Source organism: Amia ocellicauda, chromosome 22 (genome assembly GCF_036373705.1).
Source record: "Amia ocellicauda isolate fAmiCal2 chromosome 22, fAmiCal2.hap1, whole genome shotgun sequence".
Taxonomy (NCBI): Eukaryota; Metazoa; Chordata; class Actinopteri; order Amiiformes; family Amiidae; genus Amia; species Amia ocellicauda.
Window position 1 is genome coordinate 8736455 of NC_089871.1, and position 22227 is coordinate 8758681.

The 22227-nt window shown below is 48.2% G+C and overlaps 1 protein-coding gene across 1 annotated transcript; it reads left to right on the forward strand.

Moving 5' to 3' along the window:
• The first annotated feature begins 89 nt into the window (after positions 1–89).
• Positions 90–20934, forward strand: unc119a1 (unc-119 lipid binding chaperone a1). Its single transcript, XM_066696156.1, has 5 exons — positions 90–851; positions 15035–15148; positions 15652–15754; positions 16250–16422; positions 16530–20934. Exons 1-5 carry the CDS (start codon positions 515–517, stop codon positions 16640–16642), a joined length of 840 nt encoding a protein of 279 aa, XP_066552253.1. The 5' UTR covers positions 90–514; the 3' UTR covers positions 16643–20934.
• Positions 20935–22227: the final 1293 nt, after the last annotated feature.

Below are 22227 nucleotides of genomic sequence, written 5' to 3' on the forward strand. Positions count from 1 at the left end.
CCAAAGCACTTGAAAAGCGGCGACTTCTGCCCAGCGCCAGCGAGCGCGGCGGCGGGCTGTACCACCGGCAGGAGAGGGGGATCCCCGCCCGGAGGAGGCTGCACTCCGCCGACATTCAAGCCTGGACGCCTCCCTGTTCCCTCCAGGATCAACCCCAGCCTCCGTGACCGGCGCGGCGTGCGTTTCCCACCGGTTGCTCTGCCGGGTACCTCTGTTTTTACCACCCGGAGCGGGAGTTTATCCCTTTCTAAAGTGGGGGTTGGTAAAAAAGTGGTGCGTGTGTGTGTGTGTGATGTGCATGTGTGTGCATGCATGAGCAAGCCAGAGCGCTTCCTCCCCGAGTAGATGCGTTTGAACACTTCTGCGCTGGGGATCTTGAACTACAGATGCGCTGGGATCTGACGGGGGGAGGAAGGAGAACAAGAGAGATCGGCTTTAAATAAGGAGGGAGAGAGGGAGGGAGGGAGAGACTGTTTTGTATCAGTAGGTTGGCGGGGGGGCAGGAGGAGGGAGAATGAGCTATTCCTGTAGCAGCAGAGAGCCGCGCGTCTGCAGTGGCAAGAAGGACGCGACCGGCAGCGGCTCGCAGAAACCCGGCCCCGGCGGCGCTAATCCCGGCAGTAGCGGCAGCGGCGCGGTCGGTGTCGGTAACAGCGGCGGCGGCGGCTCCAGCTCCAGCTCCTGCGGCAGCCAGGCGCACAACAGCCCCCATCGCAACCCAGCGGCCATGAAGGTGAAGAAGGGCTGCAACTCCACCGACACGGGGGTCCCGGCCACCACGGAGGAGGAGCTGCTCAGGAAACCCTCCATCAGCCCCGAGGACGTGCTGGGGCTGCAGAAGATCACCGAAAGTAAGTGAAGCTTTCGCGGTCTCTCAGTGATAGTAACTCTCACGCCCCACAGGTCCCTGTTACTCTGTATCTCCCCGGCAGGATGAACCCGATCCCCGCTACACTGTGGCGACCTGTAGCGCAGCCGCGCCGCTGGCCGATTCGTGTTTGTGATCTCATAGGGAAGGTTCGCGGGGAGCTGCTTGTATTATTATTATAGTGATTGATAATATTATTAATATTAGTATAGCCTAAAGGAGGAGCTATTTTTAACGGCGCTTTCCGCACCGTTGCGCTGATAGGAGTGAAGTGAATGTCAGTACAGAAATAGCATGTTAATAAGCCCAGGCGACGGCACTGGTCCGCACAGCCACCAGCACAACACACAGCCTCGGCCATGGTGCTGAGGATGCCAGGCACCGGAGCGGCTGTGCAATTATCATCACCCCCACCTCTCAGCAGTCTCCAGTGCTGACTACAGCTTCAGGATATTGTTTTATTCAGAACTAGCGGTCACGTAATTGGGATTTCTCTCTCTCATGCATTATTCCAGTAAACGGAAATGCTATTGAGAAATGAGCAGAGGCGATGCAGGGCCGGAGTGAGAGATTGCAGCCCCATGCATTGACTCAGACTGTTATTTGTGTGCAACAGTTCTGCTCTTTAAAAAGCACAATCTGGGACAGATCCGGCTCTGATCGGTGTATAATTACAATAATAATAATATTAATAATAATAATAATAATACAGTGTGTTCAGATGGCAGTGTCTCGGGCAGACACCCATTGCGGTGCTGGGTTTATGAATAAGTGCAGGCTCTGTAGCGCACTCGGCGGACAGGGGGTGGGGGGGCGATGCTGTTATGTAATTTTCCATTGCCGAAAACAAAACGCGAGTCCAAAAGCTCCCCTTTCACCTCAGATCGTCAATAGTTGCGTAAAATGACCCCCCCCCCCACCCCGTAAACATAAGGATTGTGTACATAAAACGGAGATTAACTCCAATATTGTGACAGCAGCGATATAACAGCCCTATTTACAGCCGCCCATCTGACACAAGAAACATGTCCTCTGGCCACCGGGAGAAACATGTTCTCATCCACGGGTATTATATAGGCTCTACAACATACAAGTACATGCAATATGTGCATTTACACAAACACATACATATATAGTGTATATCATGATGTCAATATTTCTATATAAACAGTGGCAGAAATAGCTCGGGATGTGATGAGGTAACAGGTGGTCAGCGGGGTGTTGAGTGGGGCTGACGGGCTGTTTAAAGTGTGTCAAAAAGTGATACACAACAGACACCTGCATTGTGACCAGCATCCTGTCCTGACCGTAACCCTTAACCGAGAGACTCTGCTGTAGATGCTTAGTGTATAGTAATCAATGTTTGGTCGTTATTCAGGCCATCTCCTCTTGGCCCAGGACGGCCCTCGGGTGCAGTCAGCCCCAGACCTGCCCGGCCCGATCACAGTCTCGAAATGTGCCTTCCCCGTCGGAGTGTCTGTGCGTTTTAGACTGTTTTTTAAAATACAGAATTCGATTCGATTGCAACCCAGCAGCCAGTGCAAATGGGCGCACAGTGGGCACAGATGGGCTGTCCTTCTGGCCCCGGAGATGGACGTCCCTCTTAGATAGGGCTGTCCGTGTCGGGGGCGAGGACAGGTGTCAGAGCGGTTTGAAACCAACGCGTAGTCTATTCCAGTTTCTCTGTGGATACTGGACAGATACTGGAACACAAACCCTCAGGAAAGAAAGGGGTTTGACCTAATTTTCCTGAGCGTGTCTTTCCACAGAGACTGAGATGGGTCTGTGCACAGTACAGGGGGCTACCAATGTCCAAAGGTTTTGGCCAGGGGGCTGTTTTGGTCCTTTAATATGTCCGTTGTGATTAAGACTAATGACAGAACTGCCTGAATGAGTATTTTCTAACTCTGTAAGACCCTTTGCCAGGCTGTTCCGTATTTGTCTAGCACAGACAAACGCCCGTGTCTGTCTGGTTTGGCTGTGATATAACTGATTGTACATCTACACAATCCCAGACAGACTAGTTATGTGTGCCGCAGTCTCGCTTCAGTGGGGCGCAAGCTAAGATTTCCAAACTAAAAAAAGATACATTCAGTAGTGGCATTGTGCAAGACCGTTTGCAAAACCATTTTGTAGTTCTAGGAAAAAAAAAAAAAACATTAAACAGGATTTCCTTATCTGTACTGAAACCACAGCCGCTCTGCAGCTCGAACACAGAACTTGTCTTCGATATCAGCTATGAGGCGGACTGAGTCACAATATGGAGAAATCGTGTGTCACAATGTGGCGAGCGAATCAATAGCACTTGTGTTGTCTTAGTTTGCTTGTACACACTGGCCTTTGTTTAACCATCCAGGAGACTTGTTCACTGCATGCAAAGGATGGTATTTATGACTATAACATGTAAATGTGTGTATTTTTAAGTGTCAGTAAGATCCTGGGAGACTTGTTTCATATATCCCTGTAGGACCAGTTACTGTAGGTGTTAATTGGACAGAGCTATCTAAAAAGCTGTCCTCCATATTAGATCAATGGAATATCTTCATGACAACACCGTTCCAGCAGGCCGTGTGTGTGCGTAATCGTTGACGTCATCCAGGTCTCTGTGACATGTCCCTGTGACCGAGCAGCAGGGCGGCCGTTTCCTTCAGACGGTTCTACAATAATCAAAATGAGTGTCGAGAAAAGCTCCCCCCTTACAACAACTCAACTGAGCTGTGTGAATAAACAAGGAGCTGCAGGTGACCTGCGCAGTCCGGCGACCTCAGTTGGGCACCGAGAGCCACTTCGCGCGCAGCCGCTCGAGTCAGATTAAACACTGTGACTTCAGCCGAGATCAGATCAGCGCTGGCAGGGCCCAACGGCACACAAGAGTCAGTCAGTCAGTCTTTTTTTGCTGCAAGTTACATATCTGATGAATATGAGAGAGAGAATAGAGGAATATAGTCTATGGTATAATGTGGTCTAATAAATATCATTTATTATTTGACTATTATTCTTATTAGTAGTAGTATTACTGCTATTATCAATATGCATTTAAAAGAAGTGGTTTTAAATAATATGGCACACTCTGTTTGGGACTTGTACCTAATCTGAAACCATAACAACAATAGTAATGCAGGTGAGACTGCCAGCTGGGTGTGTTTTGACCCGGTGTGTGCTGGTTTGACCCAGTGTGTGTGCAGGTTTGCAGGTTCTCCCACTCTAGGACGTGGCATTGCCCTGCGTCTCGCTTCCCATCACCCTCTGTGAATTAAAGCACCGTCCCACTTACCTGCTAGACTCGTACAGTGCCGCACACGCAGAGATATCCCTCTGGGCATTCACAGGTGGGGAGATTGCCATGAGAGAGCGATCACTGTTATGTCGGGATCTATAACAGATAGAGAGAGAGAGATGACGAATACGAGAAGGAAGTGAAGCAAGCGCTAGGGAGGACAGGGTGACTGTGGTTTTATTGATCGAGAGAGAAAGTGGCCCAACCGGCTCATTACTCCACAACTGCCAGTCGAACGCACTTTCTGCAGCTCGTGCAAACTGCGACTTACTCAACGGTGGTCTGTCCCTGAGAGCGAGGAGGGCTAGAGTAAAGTCATCCTTTTTGGGTCTCTTGATGAACCTGTTTCAAAGGGTTTGCATCTTAAATTGTATCATGTCGGTCTTCTACTTTTTGCAGCTTTCAAAAACGTTTTTGGATTCGTTTTTATAAATGAACAGATTCAAATCAAGCTTGTAAAAACAAAACAAAAAATCACTTTGCGACCAACTGTTCCCCCACACATGCTGAAAAGCTGCACAGTGCAGACCTGGCCTGAGTTTGACCCCTCCAGACAACTGCCATCCATTACAGCCTGGCTATTGCCCCCCAGCGTCTCTGTGACAAACGGCAGGGTCCGCTCTGGTTCCGCTCCACGGGCTGTCCGCTCCCTCTTCCCTTGTTTGGCTCTCCGGCTCCACACTTTCACCTCATTACAGTTCAGCTGCTCACTCCAGCGGACAGGAGACGGGAGTTTCAGAACAGGACTTTTACGGGCATTTTATTTCATAATAAGCAGATTTGTTTTTTTAAACATACATGCGAAATGTTTCAGGAACCTACAATTATTTATTTATGATTGTTATACAGCAAGGCACTAACAAGAAAGAAAGAGTGACTTTTATCAGTGCGTGTTCTGCAGTTGCTGCCTATTTCTGGGTATTAACATAAATAAAAAAAATATAAACAGAATAACGAGACCAGGAAATCTTTTATAATTGCGGAGATTAAAAGTGGATTTCCAGGGAATTCTCGTTTTTGTCTGCAGTCCTGGTTGTCGTCTTTCATGTGCAGGGAAAGTGCTCTCAAGGGGCGCCAAATAAGCTGTAATCAATAGCCGGGTACGATTAGTGATGGTCCATTACTAATGGGGGGGTTTGCTCTGGGGATGCCTACTGCCTGTAATTGCTTCGAGATAACAACATCTTTTTATAAGGAGGCCCAAGTTATCCTCACGCTTCGAAATGGAGCAGAGAAGTGACCAAAGTCCGAGTGCCACACTGCCGCCCATATGGTGCCCGCCGCTCAGCGAGTGCCCCAGGGGCCCATGGTGATGATCCCAGCAGACGCTGATGTGTCAGCACCACATAGATCGTCTGCCCCTCCCTGTAATCACCCAACAAAACCAAGACAACACACAGCTCATACAGAGAGAGAGAGATGAGTTTAGTTGCTGCAAGGATTCACCTCCCATGAGCGTCGCACCAGAGCCGCCTCAACTCCCAGCGCTCATGATCGTCACCACGGGGCCAGAGTGCCAAGGAAACCCAGCCTCCCGGACCACGGGTGAGAGAGTGCACTCGTCCCGTGATGTCCCTCTCATGGTGTGCCAGCTTCACACCGACACCTTGAACCGAGCCCTACCGGGCAACGCGGCCATCTTGGCTGCAGTGATAAATTAGTGTTTGTCTACCTGCTGGCTACCAAACCATATTCACCGAAAGCTAACGGCTGTGTGGCTCCACTTTCTAACCTATGGGAAAGGGGCATCTTCTCCTACTCAGTACTCCAGCTCAGTGATATCCCCTTGACATTGTTGTGGACCAAGATTTTGGGAGTTGAAATTGAAATTGTACAATTTTATAGTCATGAACCCAGGCCACATCCTGTCCTTTTAGCTAAAGAGCACCGTCTCTCTGAGCACAGGGGTCGCTAAGTGTGTTGAACGAGCAGAAACTGGGGTCATTGAGACAGTGGGGCAATTGAGACCCAGAGTTCCCGTTCGGGGTGACTCATTCGGGGCCGATGTCAGAGTGATTCTGTTATTTGGGTGAGGATCTGTAATCGATCAAAGAAGGAATAACCAAAACACTTTCTTCTGAATTATTATTTTAATTGAACATGGTTTCATTGGAAGACGTCTAATCAATAACTAATATTTAAGGAGTCTCTTCAATGCAGTCTCTCAGTGCCAGCTATACAGGTGGTTGTATGGCGGGCCCTCAGGACATAGCGGGACAGAAGGATCGCATCAGCACACGGGTCGCTCTCGTCTCTCTCTCTCGCCCTCCCCCTCAGTGCTCTCTGCTTCCGAGTGCAGCTGGATTAGAGAGCGGAATATAGCCAACCCCAACCCCCCCCGCCCCCCGGCCCGCACCCACCTGATTAGATGGATTTGCTCCTATTCAAAGTTTAAACTGGATTATGGGGGAATTAAGCAGGACAGGACAGGATGGGCTTTTTCTTCTTTTTTTTCAGAAACAATCGATTAATGAATTCTCTTGCAAGGTTCCCCCCCGCCCTGCTGGAATCCCCAAACTGGAGTAAACAAACAGCATTAGTTAATGAATAAATAAATCAGCTGATTGAAAGAAAAAGACTCCCCCACCACCCTTTTTATATATGAATTCTTCATCCTGCAGGAGCTACCCTGTCCACCGCTTTGTTGTAAAGACTCACAGCCTTTGTCTGACTCCCTTTGTTCGTTAACCGGCCAAGTAGAACCAGCTTTAACAACGCACTGCCCACGAGCTGGAGTTTACACACTATCGATGTCTGTCAATATCAGTTCATGGTCTTGGGTCTAAGCGTCTTCGCGAGCTGTGGGGAGTCGTACGCACAACGCAGCGGCCAGCGGCACGGACCCCGAGACCGGACCCTCCCACTGCGCACGCGGAGGCCTGATCTGTTTAGGTCCCAGGAAGGGATTTCGGCCTGTGCCCATTAAACAATTAAACACACTCTGCAGTCTCCCCTCATGTTGGCGTCGCCTGCACAGGGACGGTTGAGGGTTTGTTTCACAGCGGAGGGATTCTGTGCCCCCGGCCCCCCACGCACCGCCTGACCTTGCTAATAATAACACCGCTTCCTGTGCCGGCCGGGGCTGCTGGTCGGGGAGACGTGCTGCATGTGGGGCGCGGGGGTGGGGCTGTGGCCGCAGCTCTGAGAAGAGGAGAGGGGCTCGGCGCGGTCACCGGCCTCCTTTTCTCAGACGGAGATTATAACACATATTTTAAGAAAGGTAAAAAAACAGGCCCCACGTAGCTCTCCTGCCCTTTGCCTCGTTTGAGAGGCTGAATCTGGAACACTAACTGCTGCCGGCTAAGCTTCCGGATTAGCGTCTATAAATGGGTTTAGTTTCTATTGATTGTCCCTCTGCAGCCATTTTGACACAACAGTGAGGCAGTGTTCTGAACCGGGGGAGGGGGGTGTGAGGCGATATTGGGGCAGATTGCAGGGGTGCTGGGCAGGGACAACTGTGGGGGGATGGCCCAAGCAGGGCAAAGACGCACTGTCCCTCAAACCCGCCTTCCAAACAGCACCAAGACGACACTATAAATCAGTTGGTGTGTGTGTGAATGGTAGGAGCCCATTAGCCTGGGATGCCATCATGCGAGAGTGGCAGTGCAGTCAGTCAGGCAGCGAAATCAGACAGGAAACATGCTCTAGTTTTCAGTCTTACTGTTTCTCACCCACAAATGCAGCAGAAACACCGCTTAGCGCAACGGGACACAGTTTTTCAGTTGAGTTGAGGTTTCATTCGCTCTGCCCCACTGCCTCACTCCTCGCACCCTGCCGACAGAAACAAGCGATAAGTACATGCCCTTTGCCCAAATACATGTAGATAAACCATTTAATTAAACGATAGATCGTTCTGGCTGATCTGTAGGCCAGGGTCGGGGGGTCCCGTCTCTCTGTACCCTGCCTAGGCGGGATCGAGCGGATCTGAGGGCTCCACTCATCGACGGGAAAACAGTCAAATGTCCTCGAATGGTATTAAGAGCGGCGTTGCTAGGCGATGGTGTTAAACCGAGAGGAGGGCTGCAGCTCTCGGGGCGCGAGTCTGTGCCAGGCGCAGGCAGGATTATGCAGCCATCTGCAGTGCCCCCCCACGAGACAGCCCCCGTCAGAGGAAGGGCGCGGTGATGAAGCGCGGTGAACTCACAAAATAATTCACACTAACGCTCAAGAGGAACGAGTGCAAGAACAATCCGACTCGAGTCTGAAGGCGGTCGGTTCAGAGCAGCACAAAACTTGGCAGCTCTGCCTCACGGTCAGTGGGGGGGTGGAAATCCATTTGTCCTTCGAGTGGCTGTCCTGTGCAGATCGTGTCCGGCTCAAGGCACATTTCGACTGCGCACTGGGTCTGGTAGGGTGGCCGGCGCACAGGTTTTAAGTGGGAGAGAAAACGCACAAGTTGATTTAGCTTGTCAACTCGAGCGCCTTCACATAAACCACCCCCCCCATCACCCCCCACCACCGCGTCACGGCCATGGAAACTCACTGGTCGCCAGTGACGATTATTTCCGTGTTTTAAATGGGATGATTCAGCCGCACGGGTCCCCAGGACAGCGGTGTTTACACAGCACGCCGCCCCAGGTCCCCGGCCGATCCTCTGCTACCTCAGTAGATTACAGAGGAGTAGCAGCATATTGGGTTAATAATTAGCTTAATTGTCAAGGCAATAAAGGTTTATCGAGGCTGTGATAAGAGGAGCTTTTAGAGGTTCAAAGTCTCTTAATTCCCCCATTCGCACAGGATATCTGTTCATCTTTGCTTTTTTTTTAATCTTCATTAACAGTAAGCGAACACCATCGCATTTCAAAGATTGATGCACATCCTGTACAAACCTAAGCCTTACATTTCCTCCCTCCATCATTATCTCACTTTCTTGACACATTTACAGCCGATCTGTCGATCACGGGGCCTGTAAATCTGAAGGACATAAAACAGAGAGTCGCCGCGGCAGCAGCGCTCTGGTACGAGTCTGAAGATGTCCATCTGTGACTTCACAGCTACAGGCCGTTCCAGGCCCTGCTCTCAATAAGGGGGTGTTTCAGACTCGAGACAGATCGGCAGCTCGTTAACCGCCTGCACTGAATGCATCAATTAGTGGTGTTAAAAATATAATCTAGCTTCACTTCTGGTTCAGTTTCCTGTTTTTTGTTCTCAGTCTGTTACTCAGCACTGGGCCGAGGAAACGGTTACTTTAGTGTTTTTAGTTGTTGCTGGTTTATCTTCTGATTTTAATTTCTTGTTCAAGGTTCCCTGAACAGATGCTTATGGTAACGAGTTTCCTTTTCACAGTGGAATCTATTTACAGTAGAGACAAATATATAAATAACGTGTGTGAGTTGAGGACATGACTGATGGTTTTACTACAGAATGGTTTTACTTCAGGCCCATGTGATCTCAGGAGACATAGAAGAGTCTTCCCTTATTCCACATGTAATATATTATATATATATAGCTAATATTATATATCAGTAACAGCAGTTAAACGTATACTGACTCTATTGCCCTCCAGTGGTTACTTTAAATGCTAATATAAACTCTGTATCAGGAGGATTACACAAATTAAATTAATTGTGTTATCATGCAACATAACAATTTCCCAGTTTCTGAAACCAAACTATTTTTATCATTACAATTTAAATAAAAGTGTGAAAATAAATATTGCTCAATTTTTCAAATTTAGAGATAATTGAAAGACTTGCCCAGAGCGGATGGGGGGAGTAAAAGAAAACTACTGTGCATTTTAACTGCAGATAAAACTAGATCAAGCCAAGTCCTTCGAACCCTTTTGAATGCAAAGAACAGGACTCTTACCAGCTGTCAGTCACTCCTTCGCTCGGGCTGCGATCCTCACCACTGGGGACACGCCTGACATCACCGAAAGCCTCTTCTCTCTTTCTGTCATGCAGCCAGCAGGGCAGGAGACGAGAGGAGCGATGCCACAAATCACTGCGGGCCCCCGGGGGCCAGGAGGGGCCCTGCTCAGAGCAAGCTTGGTAACAGGGTCTGAAGCCAGTTAGAGAAACGCCTCTTCGCCATTGATTCAGAAGAGGCCTGGAGCACGGTGCTGTGAAAAGGCATCACTTGTGCTCTTGCCAAGATGTGGGAGCATCCTTCCCTTTGGTGTGTGTGTGTGTGTGTGTGTGTGTGTGTGTGTGTATTATTGTATTGTAGTGCAGCACTTGGATGCGGTGATTGCTGCCGTGCAATAATCTGACTTCCATCAGTGCCCTCCGTAATTATGCCAGTCCCTCAGACCCAGCCCACGAGGCGGCGCGAGGCCAGTTGCCCCCAGTGACAGCCGCTGCCATACCCACGGTGGTTACTGCTGATGTCGTGACCCAGCTGGGGAAAACCCCGGAGCTGGGCGCGAGAGATAATTGCCCGGCAGAGAAGCAGAAAGCGGAGATCTCCAGAGAGGGTAGCAAGGGAAGAGCCGGGGGAGATCGGACGCCTTCTTTGTGGCAGACTGTTGTAGTCATCATTGTGTGTCAATTATCTGACGCATTTGTGCCAACGCATCCAGCAGGAGCTACGAAGAAACCTCCACCAAGATGTATCCCACAATGCAGAGCATCAACATGGATTAACTCACACTTAGACAGCTCCTCATATTCCCAACATCCCATCATCGGGTCTTCAATCCTGTACCCAGGCCCAGGGTTTTCTCTGGGATGTACCGTGATGCTAGGGGTGCCTTGGGTATCTGTAGAAATAAGAACAGGATGGTATCAGACGTCTGTATGGTTCCAGTAGCGTAACGTCATGTCCTTAAAAAAGAGATGCGTTGAAATACCTACGGCAAATGCTTCTGCCAAAATCTTTGATACCTCCCATCCAAAAGCCTGGCCCGGTTTTTGTGAAGGCATTGCAGTTATACTCACTGCGCAGATTGGGCAGCTTGGGGAGGAAGATTTAAGGAGTGCTAAGTGGCGCTTGACTTGAGGGAGTCAGAGAGCCAAGGTTATCTTCGGACCTGCGGTCAAACAGGTCACACAGGCCTGACTGCACCGCTTACTTTATCTGGCCGAGGTTCAGGACAGCTCTATGCCAAACACATTTCACAAACTGCAGTGGCTTAAAAAAAGACCCACTTGTGTATAATCCAGTATTGGTGGCTACTTGGCTTCTCTCCCTTGTTTACCTGTGTGTTTATGTATGTGTTTATGTTTGTGTTTTTCCCTCCTGTTCCCCAGTGGTTATCTAACTAGAGACATAATTACCAATTGGGATTAAGAGGCCTCTTCAAGCCCGGGGCTGGTTTTCCACAAATATACCCTCACCGGATTACTACTTTGCTCAGCATTTAAGACCCGAGGAGATTAAATCCCCGCAGTTACCTAACGCAGAGAGAGCAGCATTTTCAACGTCTAACCCCCATCTTGCGAAAGCCTCACGCCACTTGGCTGGAATCAGGGTAAAGTGGAGGTTTGCCTGAATGCTCCTTTTCTACTAGATTAGGCGGAGATACATTTCTGTGAATTATTAACTGTGCTGGATCGCATGTTCGCCTCCGTCGGCTCGGAAGTGGGAAGTAGGAAATGTCAGGCTCTGGAATTTGGGGAAATGGTTTTGTGAAGTGAAGCATTTCTGCGGTAATTAAGAGACTAAGCGGGAACAATGCATTCGTGCAAATAGGACAGTCGTGCAGACAATAACAAGCACAGCTGTTATTGATTATTAACTGTTATTAGCTGATAAATGAATCAGGGATTAAGTTGTGTAACAATACCATGGCAGCACGTGCCGTGCTACAGGCCAGCTCCTCTGTGATTGGCCACTCTGAGATTACGTCGGTTGAGGATTATCACAACGGTGTCATTCAGTTTTTCCTGTGAAGGGCCATTCAGTCGTTCCTTTTCTTAAACTTTGTTACGACACCACTGTGATGCTGACAGACGCTGCCGTTTTGTTGTGATTTTAGACAGTTTGATTGTGGGGGAGCAGGGGACACCAGTGTACATTTAACAAGTGGAACAAAATGTCTTAAAATGTCGGGGCCACCATTTCGGATGTTGGGGAGGCGTGGAGGAATGCTATCAAGGAGAAAAGCGGGCCTCACTTCACGTTCTACTACCTTGTCCAATTCAGCCGCTTTCCCTGTGTTAAAGATCGTGCCGAAGCTCTGCATAATAAACGGACAGGGGGCTGTAAATGCACATGCACTCCCAATCTCTAATGTAGAGCCGCGCTTTCCGCTTTTCATATGTGAAGCAGTATGTGATTTAAATTTATTTTATTTTGTACACTGCTTATATAACTTGTATTATTTTATCTGTACATAAAAAAGAGCTACTGTCCCCATGTTTCAGTGTGTATCCAGCACCGGTAGACACAGAGACTGAAGTTTTCACAAATCCCCTTATCGCCCACCTGACTCTGGGACAGTTTAAGCCTCTTAGGAAAAATAAGCCGCCCAGAGAAAGAGGGGGTCGGGGTTGGGGTTGTGTAGTTGACTGGACTATATCATATTGTGGCTGCTACAGTGACAATTCTGCATTGTTTTAAGGGCAGGGGTACCAAGCTGAGCAACAGATCGACACAATTTGCACAGATTTTCCACAGCCTTGCAGCTGTCAATGAATGAACTCTATCGACCCTTGGCATGACTGTGTTGGTGACAGCAGTGGGATTTCATATTAGCACTGAGAGGCACAGTAACACAAACTGTGTTATAGCAGCTGAAATGTCGTGACGCAACCCACTACGTCACAACAGCAGCAGACAGCGTCACATTTTCTTGACATATTGGAGTCTATGTGACCAAAACCCGGGTGTTCCCGGTCTGCAGTGGTATCAAAAGTGCGTATGGGGCTGCTTAGCCGCAGACCAGTCAGGGTGCCCATGCTGACCCGTGTCCACTGCCAAAACGCGTACAATGGGCACGTGAGCATCAGAACTGGACCACGGAGCAATGGAAGAAGGTGGTCTGGTCTGATGAATCACGAGTTCAAGGTGTTGACTTGGCCTCCAAATTCCCCAGATCTCAATCCAATCGAGCATCTGTGGGATGTGCTGGACAAACAAGTCCGATCCATGGAGGCCCCACCTCGCAACTTACAGGACTTAAAGGATCTGCTGCTAACGTCTTGGTGCCAAATACCACAGCACACCTTCAGAGGTCTAGTGGAGTCCATGCCTCGACAGGTCAGGGCTGTTTTGGGACCTACACAATATTAGGCAGGTGGTCATAGTGTTATGGCTGATCGGTGTATAATCCAGGTCATTTTTATGAGTTATGGCAAAAATTAATCAAAAAAGCAGAAAAAGTTGTCTGGAAGAACACATTGATTAATATATAAAGCCCAAGAAGCCAGTTTACACACTTCAGGGTGTTAAAAAAGCCACAGCCAGGTGTTCTGCGCTGCAGCCCGCGGTGACATCAGAGATTAATTGAACATTAATTAGCGGTACTGGATGTATCACGCGCTCTTGGGTTTCCGCTTTTGATCTGGGAATCGCTGCCCCTCCCCGGCGCTGTTTGAAGTCCACACACACGTGCAGCACCGGCTTTACTGTGCCCGCTGTGAAAAGAGTCGGTCCTGTCCGGTTAGGTCAGGCTACGAACAGGAACCTCTAACACCACTTGATGCTTCTCTCGTCGAGTTACACCGTACCCCAGATTTAAAAACAGTCAAACTTCAAGAGCAGGTTTGAAACTTGCAGATCAAAGAGTCTTGCATCATACTCGTCTCTTTTCGACCCCCAGTCCTCTGTAGAGATATAATCATACACGTTGCTGTCGCAGAAGGAATGCGGTGATGGGATTGAAGCGCGTGTGGCGGTGGTCGGCGTCAGTCTGCGTCAGGACAGATTAACGATGTATAATTAGCACGGTGGCCCTGTGTGCCAAGGTGGGACTGGGATTGTCACAGAACTGGCCTCTGAACAGAGAAGTGTAATATGTGTGTAATACAGATGTAATGTGTGTAATTCTGCCTGTCAAATGCACAAGTCTGATGCCCTTCTCTTGTCATATTTCTTCCCTATGTCGCTGTCATAGAACTTTAAATGACATCATGGTTGTTGCGGTAATGCGCTGCTAAAATGTGATTAATTTCATAGCCGTGTTGCACCGTGCAACGTTGTGTACTTGTACTCTTATGAAATTATGGCACCCTGGATGTTTTTTAGGGTGACTATTATATACTGTCACCAGAGTGTAGTTGCTGAAAACCAGAATGTATTTATTTCCTGGTTGCTGCTGTGCTGAGGGAGAGGTCTACTCTTGTTAACGGAGCTGGCGAGCTTCACGGCAAACCACCCGTTTCAGAGGGAGAACCCGACCAGCGGAGGCTTTGATTTGTGTCCCCATGGTGCCCAGAGCATCACAGAGACGGGACTCTTTATAACAGAACTCAATTACAGAGCTCAGGACCGAGGCACTGAGACCCCCCCCGGGCGAGATCAATCGCTCCCCGAGACCCTGGCTTCTCCATGCACCGAGAGGAGATCTCTCACTGGCACGAAACGGACTCCACTAACCGCGTTCATCCAAACTCTTCATTGCTCTTCAATATTTAAATGGGTTTTATTTGGGCTTCAATGCTCAGAGCTTTTGAACACACACTGGAGCTAATATTAGCTATTTTAAATCCAAGAGCAGCCAGGGACTCTGTGATTATAATATCTGGAGCGTGGTCTACTTTGCGGAGCTGTGGTTCAGCAAAGAATCACTCTTCTCTTGGCAGCCAAGGGGCAAAGCGTGAAGCTGTGTCACAATGGCTGTGTGCAGTCGAAAGGAAAATAAATGCGGTAGACTTTTGTTTGGGGCTGAATTATGGATTGACGAATGATCCATTTCCAGTTTTTTGCTGTTGTCTGTGTTCAGTGTACGAGTATTGAGTATTTGGAGATTGTACATAACTTTAATATTCTCCATTTTTTCTTTCCAGACTACTTATGTGGCCCAGATGAAAATGTTTACAGCATCGACTTCACGCGGTTCAAGATCCGGGACATGGAAACCGGGACTGTGCTGTTCGAAATCACCAAGCCTCCAGCTGCAGGTACACCCTGCCCTCCAACCCTAATTATTTAATTGCACCTCCATCATTACTGTCAGGTGTTAAGCTATGGGAGACACAGAGGGACCAGGACTGAAGGAGCAGAGAATTTCCAAAAGCACTCAGAACTGTTTGTTCGGCTTCATCAATACAGTGCAGAATCGGCCAGCAGCTGTTTTTGTACTCGTATCACTTTATGCTGTAGACATCTCATTTATCCTCCTTTGCTCTCCTTTGCTACATGCCTGTGTTGTGTGGGCTGCTGATAGGATGTGTCTGATTGGTTAAGGCCCAGGAAGGAGAGTGATTGGTCAGTCTGTCTGCTGAGTTTGTGGTGGATATTTTGTTTAAAACAGGCGAAGTGTTAAGCTCAACTGTAGAGGTCCTTTTTAGAAGACTGAAAACGAAACCTAAATAACTAAAATAAATATAAAATGTCCGTCTGTGTACATTGATACCGGCTTCAATTTCCAAAGTGGTAACATGGCTGCCCTTGTCTTCCGCAGAACGAAGGCAGGGAGATAAGAAAGACTTTGACCCCAACGCCGGCCGCTTCGTCCGGTACCAGTTCACTCCCGCCTTCCTGCGACTGCGCCAGGTTGGAGCGACGTAAGTAACGAAAAACGAGCGCAGCACAGAGCAGCGCCACACAGCCCAGTGCAAGAACCAAAACCAGAACCAGAAATAATAACACAGCAGAATCTAAACAGTTGTCTTTATACCCAGTTTGCCACAGACAGTTACAAATGTGAGGTTTCTTGTGTTACTCACTCTGTTCTGTATTGTGTTATTGCTGTGGCTTTCAGAAGCCTGCAGTATTATCATCTCAGGACAGATAATACATTTGTTCTTCTTTTAATTAAAGCATGAATAAATAAATATGTTAACAAGTAAGCTGGTGTTTCCCACACCTTTCATCTCACTGAAAGACAACCATGACCCATTTACAAAACAGGAAACGCACAGTGGCGATCAATTCCTGCTCATTATAAATACAGACCTTTACCAGAGCACTCGCCTTCTATGCAACGAACAAACTTCTGATTCGTCATCGTTCTGTACCTCTGCATCCCTCTTCCTCCTCCTCCTCCTCCCTCCTCACAGGGTGGAGTTCACGGTTGGCGACAAGCCCATCAATAACTTCCGGATGATCGAGAGGCACTACTTCCGGGAGCAGCTTCTCAAGAGCTTCGACTTCGAGTTCGGGTTCTGCATCCCCAGCAGCAAGAACACCTGCGAGCACATCTACGAGTTCCCGCCGCTGTCGGAGGACATCAGTAAGTGCGGCCCCTCCCTGCCCCCCTCCCCCCCTACAGCCCACCGTGTTTCCAGTGGGACGCGTGACTTACCGTGTCATGGTCTCTCTCCCCCTCTCCCTCCCCAGTGCACGAGATGATCCTCCACCCGTACGAGACGCAGTCCGACAGCTTCTACTTCGTGGACAACAAGCTGGTGATGCACAACAAGGCAGACTACTCCTACAGCGGGGGGCCCTAGGAGGAACAAGACCCATAGACGGACGGACGGACGGACGGACAGACAGGCCACAGACTGGAGGGAACACAAAGACACACACTCACCAGCTTCACCCCCTACTAGCCCAGGACGTCAGGGAACCCATAGCAGCCGCTCCAGATCTCTCGGACCCCTGGGAAAGACCCTCTGATCGCCTCCACCGCAAGCTGGCCACGCAACCTTCCCAACACCCCCCAGAAACGGCACTCCCGGGCCCGGCTCACCAACACCGCCCTCCACCTCTCGTGTCTGACTGCACTGCTGATCCCAGTCTCACCATGTCCGCTTTCTTCTGTGAACGACTGACCAGTCCTAACCCTGATGCCCAGGCCGGCCGTGTGGACCCCCCGGTCCTCCCTGGCTCCTCGGTTGTGGTCCACCATTTGCTGATCAGACATCAGCCATTAGACGTTTAGTTTCTGCTTTTTTCTTTTTTGGTTAATTAGGACAAACAACAACATCCCGGCTTTTTCCCTGGGAGTTGGAAGGAGCGGGGATTGGTCATAATCTTAGCCCGACTAGAAACCGTCATAATCAAAAGCAATAACATATTACACCCCCCAACGCCTGTCCCCTAAATAAAATACAGCTTTCAATCCTGTGTGATGGAGAGCTGGGTCCAGTGGCCCACGCCGTCTCCTTTCAGACGGACAACTCTGTTTCCTGAGAAAGGCCCTGGCCTTTACCAAACCGATTTCAACCAATCCTCTGCCCCAGCTGTCCGAGCTGCCCAGTGTGTACGCGGGCATTCATGCCACCCTGCCATAGCACCCCCCCATGTGAGATGAGGACACCAGCCAGCTCACAAGCCACCCAAGGAGCTGTGCACCAGTGCGAGGGTCGCGGTGCAGCTCAGTGGAAAGCACCCAGCTCTCAGACACCGCTTTCGTATCGGAAGGCTTCTTTCCACAAGGGTGGGTGCAGAGAACCAACAACTAGTCAACAACTGTCCTCCGACCCCAGGGCCTGTCATCACTCTGCTAACAGATGGTCGGAGGGGAGCACAGAACCAAACTCAATATATATTCTTTTCAACTCGGTTACAAATCTGTCATGTAGCAAACTAGCAAATGGATACGGCTCCTCTTTCCCCATCTCTCTGTCGTGGGCCGGGGCTAGTGTTAACAGGATTAACAGAGTGTGTGTGTGCGAGGTCGTGTTGAATGAGTACCTGGGATTGTGACAGCACTGTAAACACCAACGTCGCAATGAACCGCTGTCCTCCGCCTGGCTGTGGCTCTATTTGTTTTGACTGTTATCTTCAGCGTCTCTGTTAGTCTTCGAAATACAAAACAACTGATACTGCATTGCGCTCGGGGATCGTCCTCTGCTGGTCATTAATCCCATTGCACAGGTTATTGTGTGTGTGTGAGAGTACGTTAATTAAATCTACATAGTTACAAATATTATCAGATTTTTTTTCTTTGCTGTTTTAAGAAACAATGAGTGGAGGGGGGGTAATCACTATACTGTCGCTTTATTTAATTTAAAAAAACTAAACGACAAAAAAAACAAAAAAAAAAAACATTTTATGACATTTTAATCTAAACTAAACTTGAAAATCGAGACCGAAATCAGTAAAGTGTGCGATAGCAAAATAATTTTTTTAGAGTAGAATGTACTGTAACACCAGAAAACGTGCGTCTCCGTCACCGATCCGTCTCTGCGCCCGCCGGCTGCCTGCGTCTCGACTCGGTGTCGTTACTGTTGTGCTGCGTCGGGGCGCTACTGTCCCCGTCCCCCGCTTTTGCCGTTTCGTTAACGCAGTTGTCGTTTCCTCGGCCCGGCACCTACACCGAGCAACAAGTTGTCAACACGCCAAGGAGTGGATTTGTAAAAATGAGAATCGTGTGTCTGTTCTGCAGCCTTTTTTGTATGTGTAAAAAAAAAAAAAAACACACGCGGGGATAGTGGCGTTTGTTCTCCAGGGCCTTGAAATTATCTTTAGTGTCAACAGCCATTGCAAATGATCGAGGCAACAGACGCAGGAGACCCTGGTCCGTTTGTTGTCCACTTCGATACGGATCGGAATGACCTTGTGTGGGTGAAGTGGTCACACGAAACATTGTGATCAGGGCGTTGCGAAGGCAGGCAGAACGAAACCAGGGCAGGAGGTCAAGTGATCTCCCAGAAAGATTTAGGAATAAAGAAATTGACTTACAGTGAGTCAGCAGCAACAACTGAGAAGGACAAAGGTCACAGGACACACACAATGAAAACATCCCAGTCCAAAGTCTGTACAGCGTGGTGTTTGTATTGCCAGTGAAACCAGAGGCAGACGTCAGATCCAGTTTCAGGCTCGTCATGCCGAAACCGCAAAATCTCTATCCACAGAGGCTACAGGGCTCTGACAGACAGTAGGACCTGTGTAATTAAACTGAATGTCCCCCCAGGGCCTGCGAGGCACCGATAGGACAGGAAACTGCGAGAAACTGTAACCACAGGCAGCGAGTCTGACGATCCTACAGCTCAGGTTGTGCGGATCTGCTCACTCAGTCAGATCTGAATTCGGTGCAATGCCTGCTGGGAAAAGTTTGATACTGAGGGGGGGCGTTTAACATTGCAGGGTTCAAACACGGGCACGAAAAGAAACTAAACTAACTCCCCCCACCATCTGGAAAGATTGCCCACCGACAGGAAACCCTTTCTCTCGGTCACGAGTCCCCACCCCGTCCGGTTTGAAAAGCGACTCTATACTCGAAGGACTATTTTTATGATTGGTGAGGGTGGTGGCTATATATACCTGTAACTATTTTAATGATTGGTGGGGGTGGCGGATATTAATAATTTGTGTTACTAAAAGTGGCACAGGTTAGGAGGACAGGGTTGACCATCTCACAACCGAGGAAGGAAGGACAGCCGGTTCTTGAACCCTGAACTGCGCTAATAATCCGGCTAACCCGAGCTGCTTCCATCTTTCGAAACAGTGGGGGATATAAATGGAAATCAGCACTTGAGTTCCCGAACGCCAATCTACTGTAAACGACAGACCAAAAAGCCCAACAGCAGCAAAGTATTGCTTCGCGTTGAGGTTTCAGTTCAGTACCGGAGGGCTGAACCGAACCGGGGCCGGGGCGGGGGCCACTGACCGGGCTGCTCTTCGAGTCTGAGGGAGTGGCTGCACTGAACTCAACACACTACCTGAGGGAAGAGCTGCTGTGTTCGATATTTACGTTACCCAGTACTTCAGGGGTTTGATGTAACTGGTGACAGCTTGTATAAAATCCGTACGGAGAGCTTTCCCTCACTTTTGGCTACTGATGTCCCGGCAGCTTTGTGACACAACCTTCAACTCAAGGAAAACTTACAGGGAGACTTTGCTTTAGGTGTCTCATACAACTGGCCAAAGATTCTCCACTGTGGGGGGACAGGGAAATCTAGGTGTGGAAAACACTGCCATTAAGCAAGCGTCTAAACACACGTACATACAGTCTTTGTGTACAAAACACGCAGGACACACGTGCATAGTCCCGATATATTTTCGTGGAATTAAAAAGTTAAGGCGCAGTTCCTGAAAACAAACAAGCAAACATACAAAATAGAGATGATAATATATACGAAATTAAACTTGAAATGGGTATCCACAATTGTCTGGGGGGTAACCAGTCTATTAGGAGGACAATCGCACACTGGCTGTCCTGCGCTCACCGCACCCTGGACTCACACAGGCCGCGATCAAATCAAAATCTAAATGAAATCTGTTCTTCACAGGGGAACGGAAAAGGGAAGTATCTGACCTGCCTCTAAAACAGCAAACTGTTCACAAACATCCCATCGCGTTCGTTTTTTCCTTACCCTTACAAAACAATCCGAAGGAAAACACGGTTTTAACATTTGTAAAAAGCTGTTAGTTGTAAATGATTCTGCTCGTAGTGCTAAAACAAGCTCCTCCTTTGATCACATTCCAGTATAAGACATTCGTAGGTGTTCGTGTACATAGTGGGAAGCGATTACATTTTTTTCCGGGGGTGTGTAGTATTTTTATCTACATATACGTAGTGCTATTTAGAGGGCATTATTTTAAGAAATCTAATGTTTTATTAAGACAACAATGGAGACCTTTGATGCTGGAATAAGTCTGTATGGACTTGACTCGTGTTCTAGTCAAAGAAGTGGAACAGCTTTATTTATAATGAATGTGTTTATTGTTAAATGATTTTAAAACAACAGTAACAACATCAACAGGAAAAAGAACAACAAAAAAAATGTAAAGTTTTGGACAGTTAAAATGCCAGTCTGGAAAAAAAATAAATATATGTGATTTTTTGAAATAATGTCTTGTGTTGCTGGAGTCTTTTGTCAAGTATATATGTTTTAACTTTTGTAATCATATATATATATATATATATATATGAGAGAGAGGGATTATTATTATTAATTATTTTTACATAATGATAATTTCTGCAACACAGCAGAATAAAAATCCTCCCTCCTTGCCTCTCTCTCTCTCACACACACACACACACACACACAATTCAATCCTGGTGTCTGTTGTGGTATTAACGGCACCAAGGAGAAGCAACACAGGGGTCTCGGGCAACACGGGGGTCCAGTGAAGTGCCTGGTGGGTCCGATTGTTTTTGCTCCAGCTGGAGTCAATTCACGTAATTACCTGAATGATCAATCCAATGAGGCTTGAATAAGATTGTGTTTATTTGTGTGTTTAATTCAGTCACTAATGGAATTTAAAATATTCCTTTGACTCCAGATACAGTTCCCACTCAGTGAAGCTTCTGGAGCCGGGAGAGAGTTAAAGGCCGGTTCACCGGTTCTGGGACCGAATCCCAGAGACTGGGGTGAATCGCGCTGGAGATCCGGCTGTTGCTCATCAACGCATCTGGCCACACAATCGCCGCACAATTCCTCTTTCTCAGTAAACATTACTTTTTATTTTGCTCTCATTTTATAGAAACTAATTGAAACCGGGAACTGAAAGGAAACATTTAATGTTTCTCCTATTTCTGTCCCCTATTGATGCATTTTATGGTTGTTGTTTTTTTACGCACACAACACAAGTGTTCATCAAAGCCATGTTTTCAATCGTATGTGCATTAGTTTTTTAATTTAAGAAAATACTTTACATGTTTTCTATTACAAACAAAGGTTCTGCAGTTTCATTAAAAATAAAGCAAAAAAAGTTCTGGGTGAGGTGCTGCTGCCCCCTTGTGGACATAACCCATCATTACATGGTGCTTCATTGAACAAGTGGCAGATCTGTCAGTGAAGAGAATCGGGATTTGCTTCAGTGACAGACGTTTTGACAAACCCATCGGTGGCCGATCTTTCACAACGCTCCTCCGAGGCGACAGGATATATGATGTTTCTCTGCTCTGAGACCCAGACAGGGTTTTACCCATCGGTCACAGCAGATCAGTTGCAAAGCCGAGCAGGGAAGTGTCAGAGACAGTGCCGTGGGTTATGATCAGAGGAAACCAGGTAAGTTAACAGTCCACAGCCTCAGACAGACACAATCTTCCTGTATTTCCCCAAGACACTACAATCAGGGGCCACAGATCTCTTGCACCCTTTTGTCCAGACACTGTCACGTGAGGGCAGGATTTGAGTGC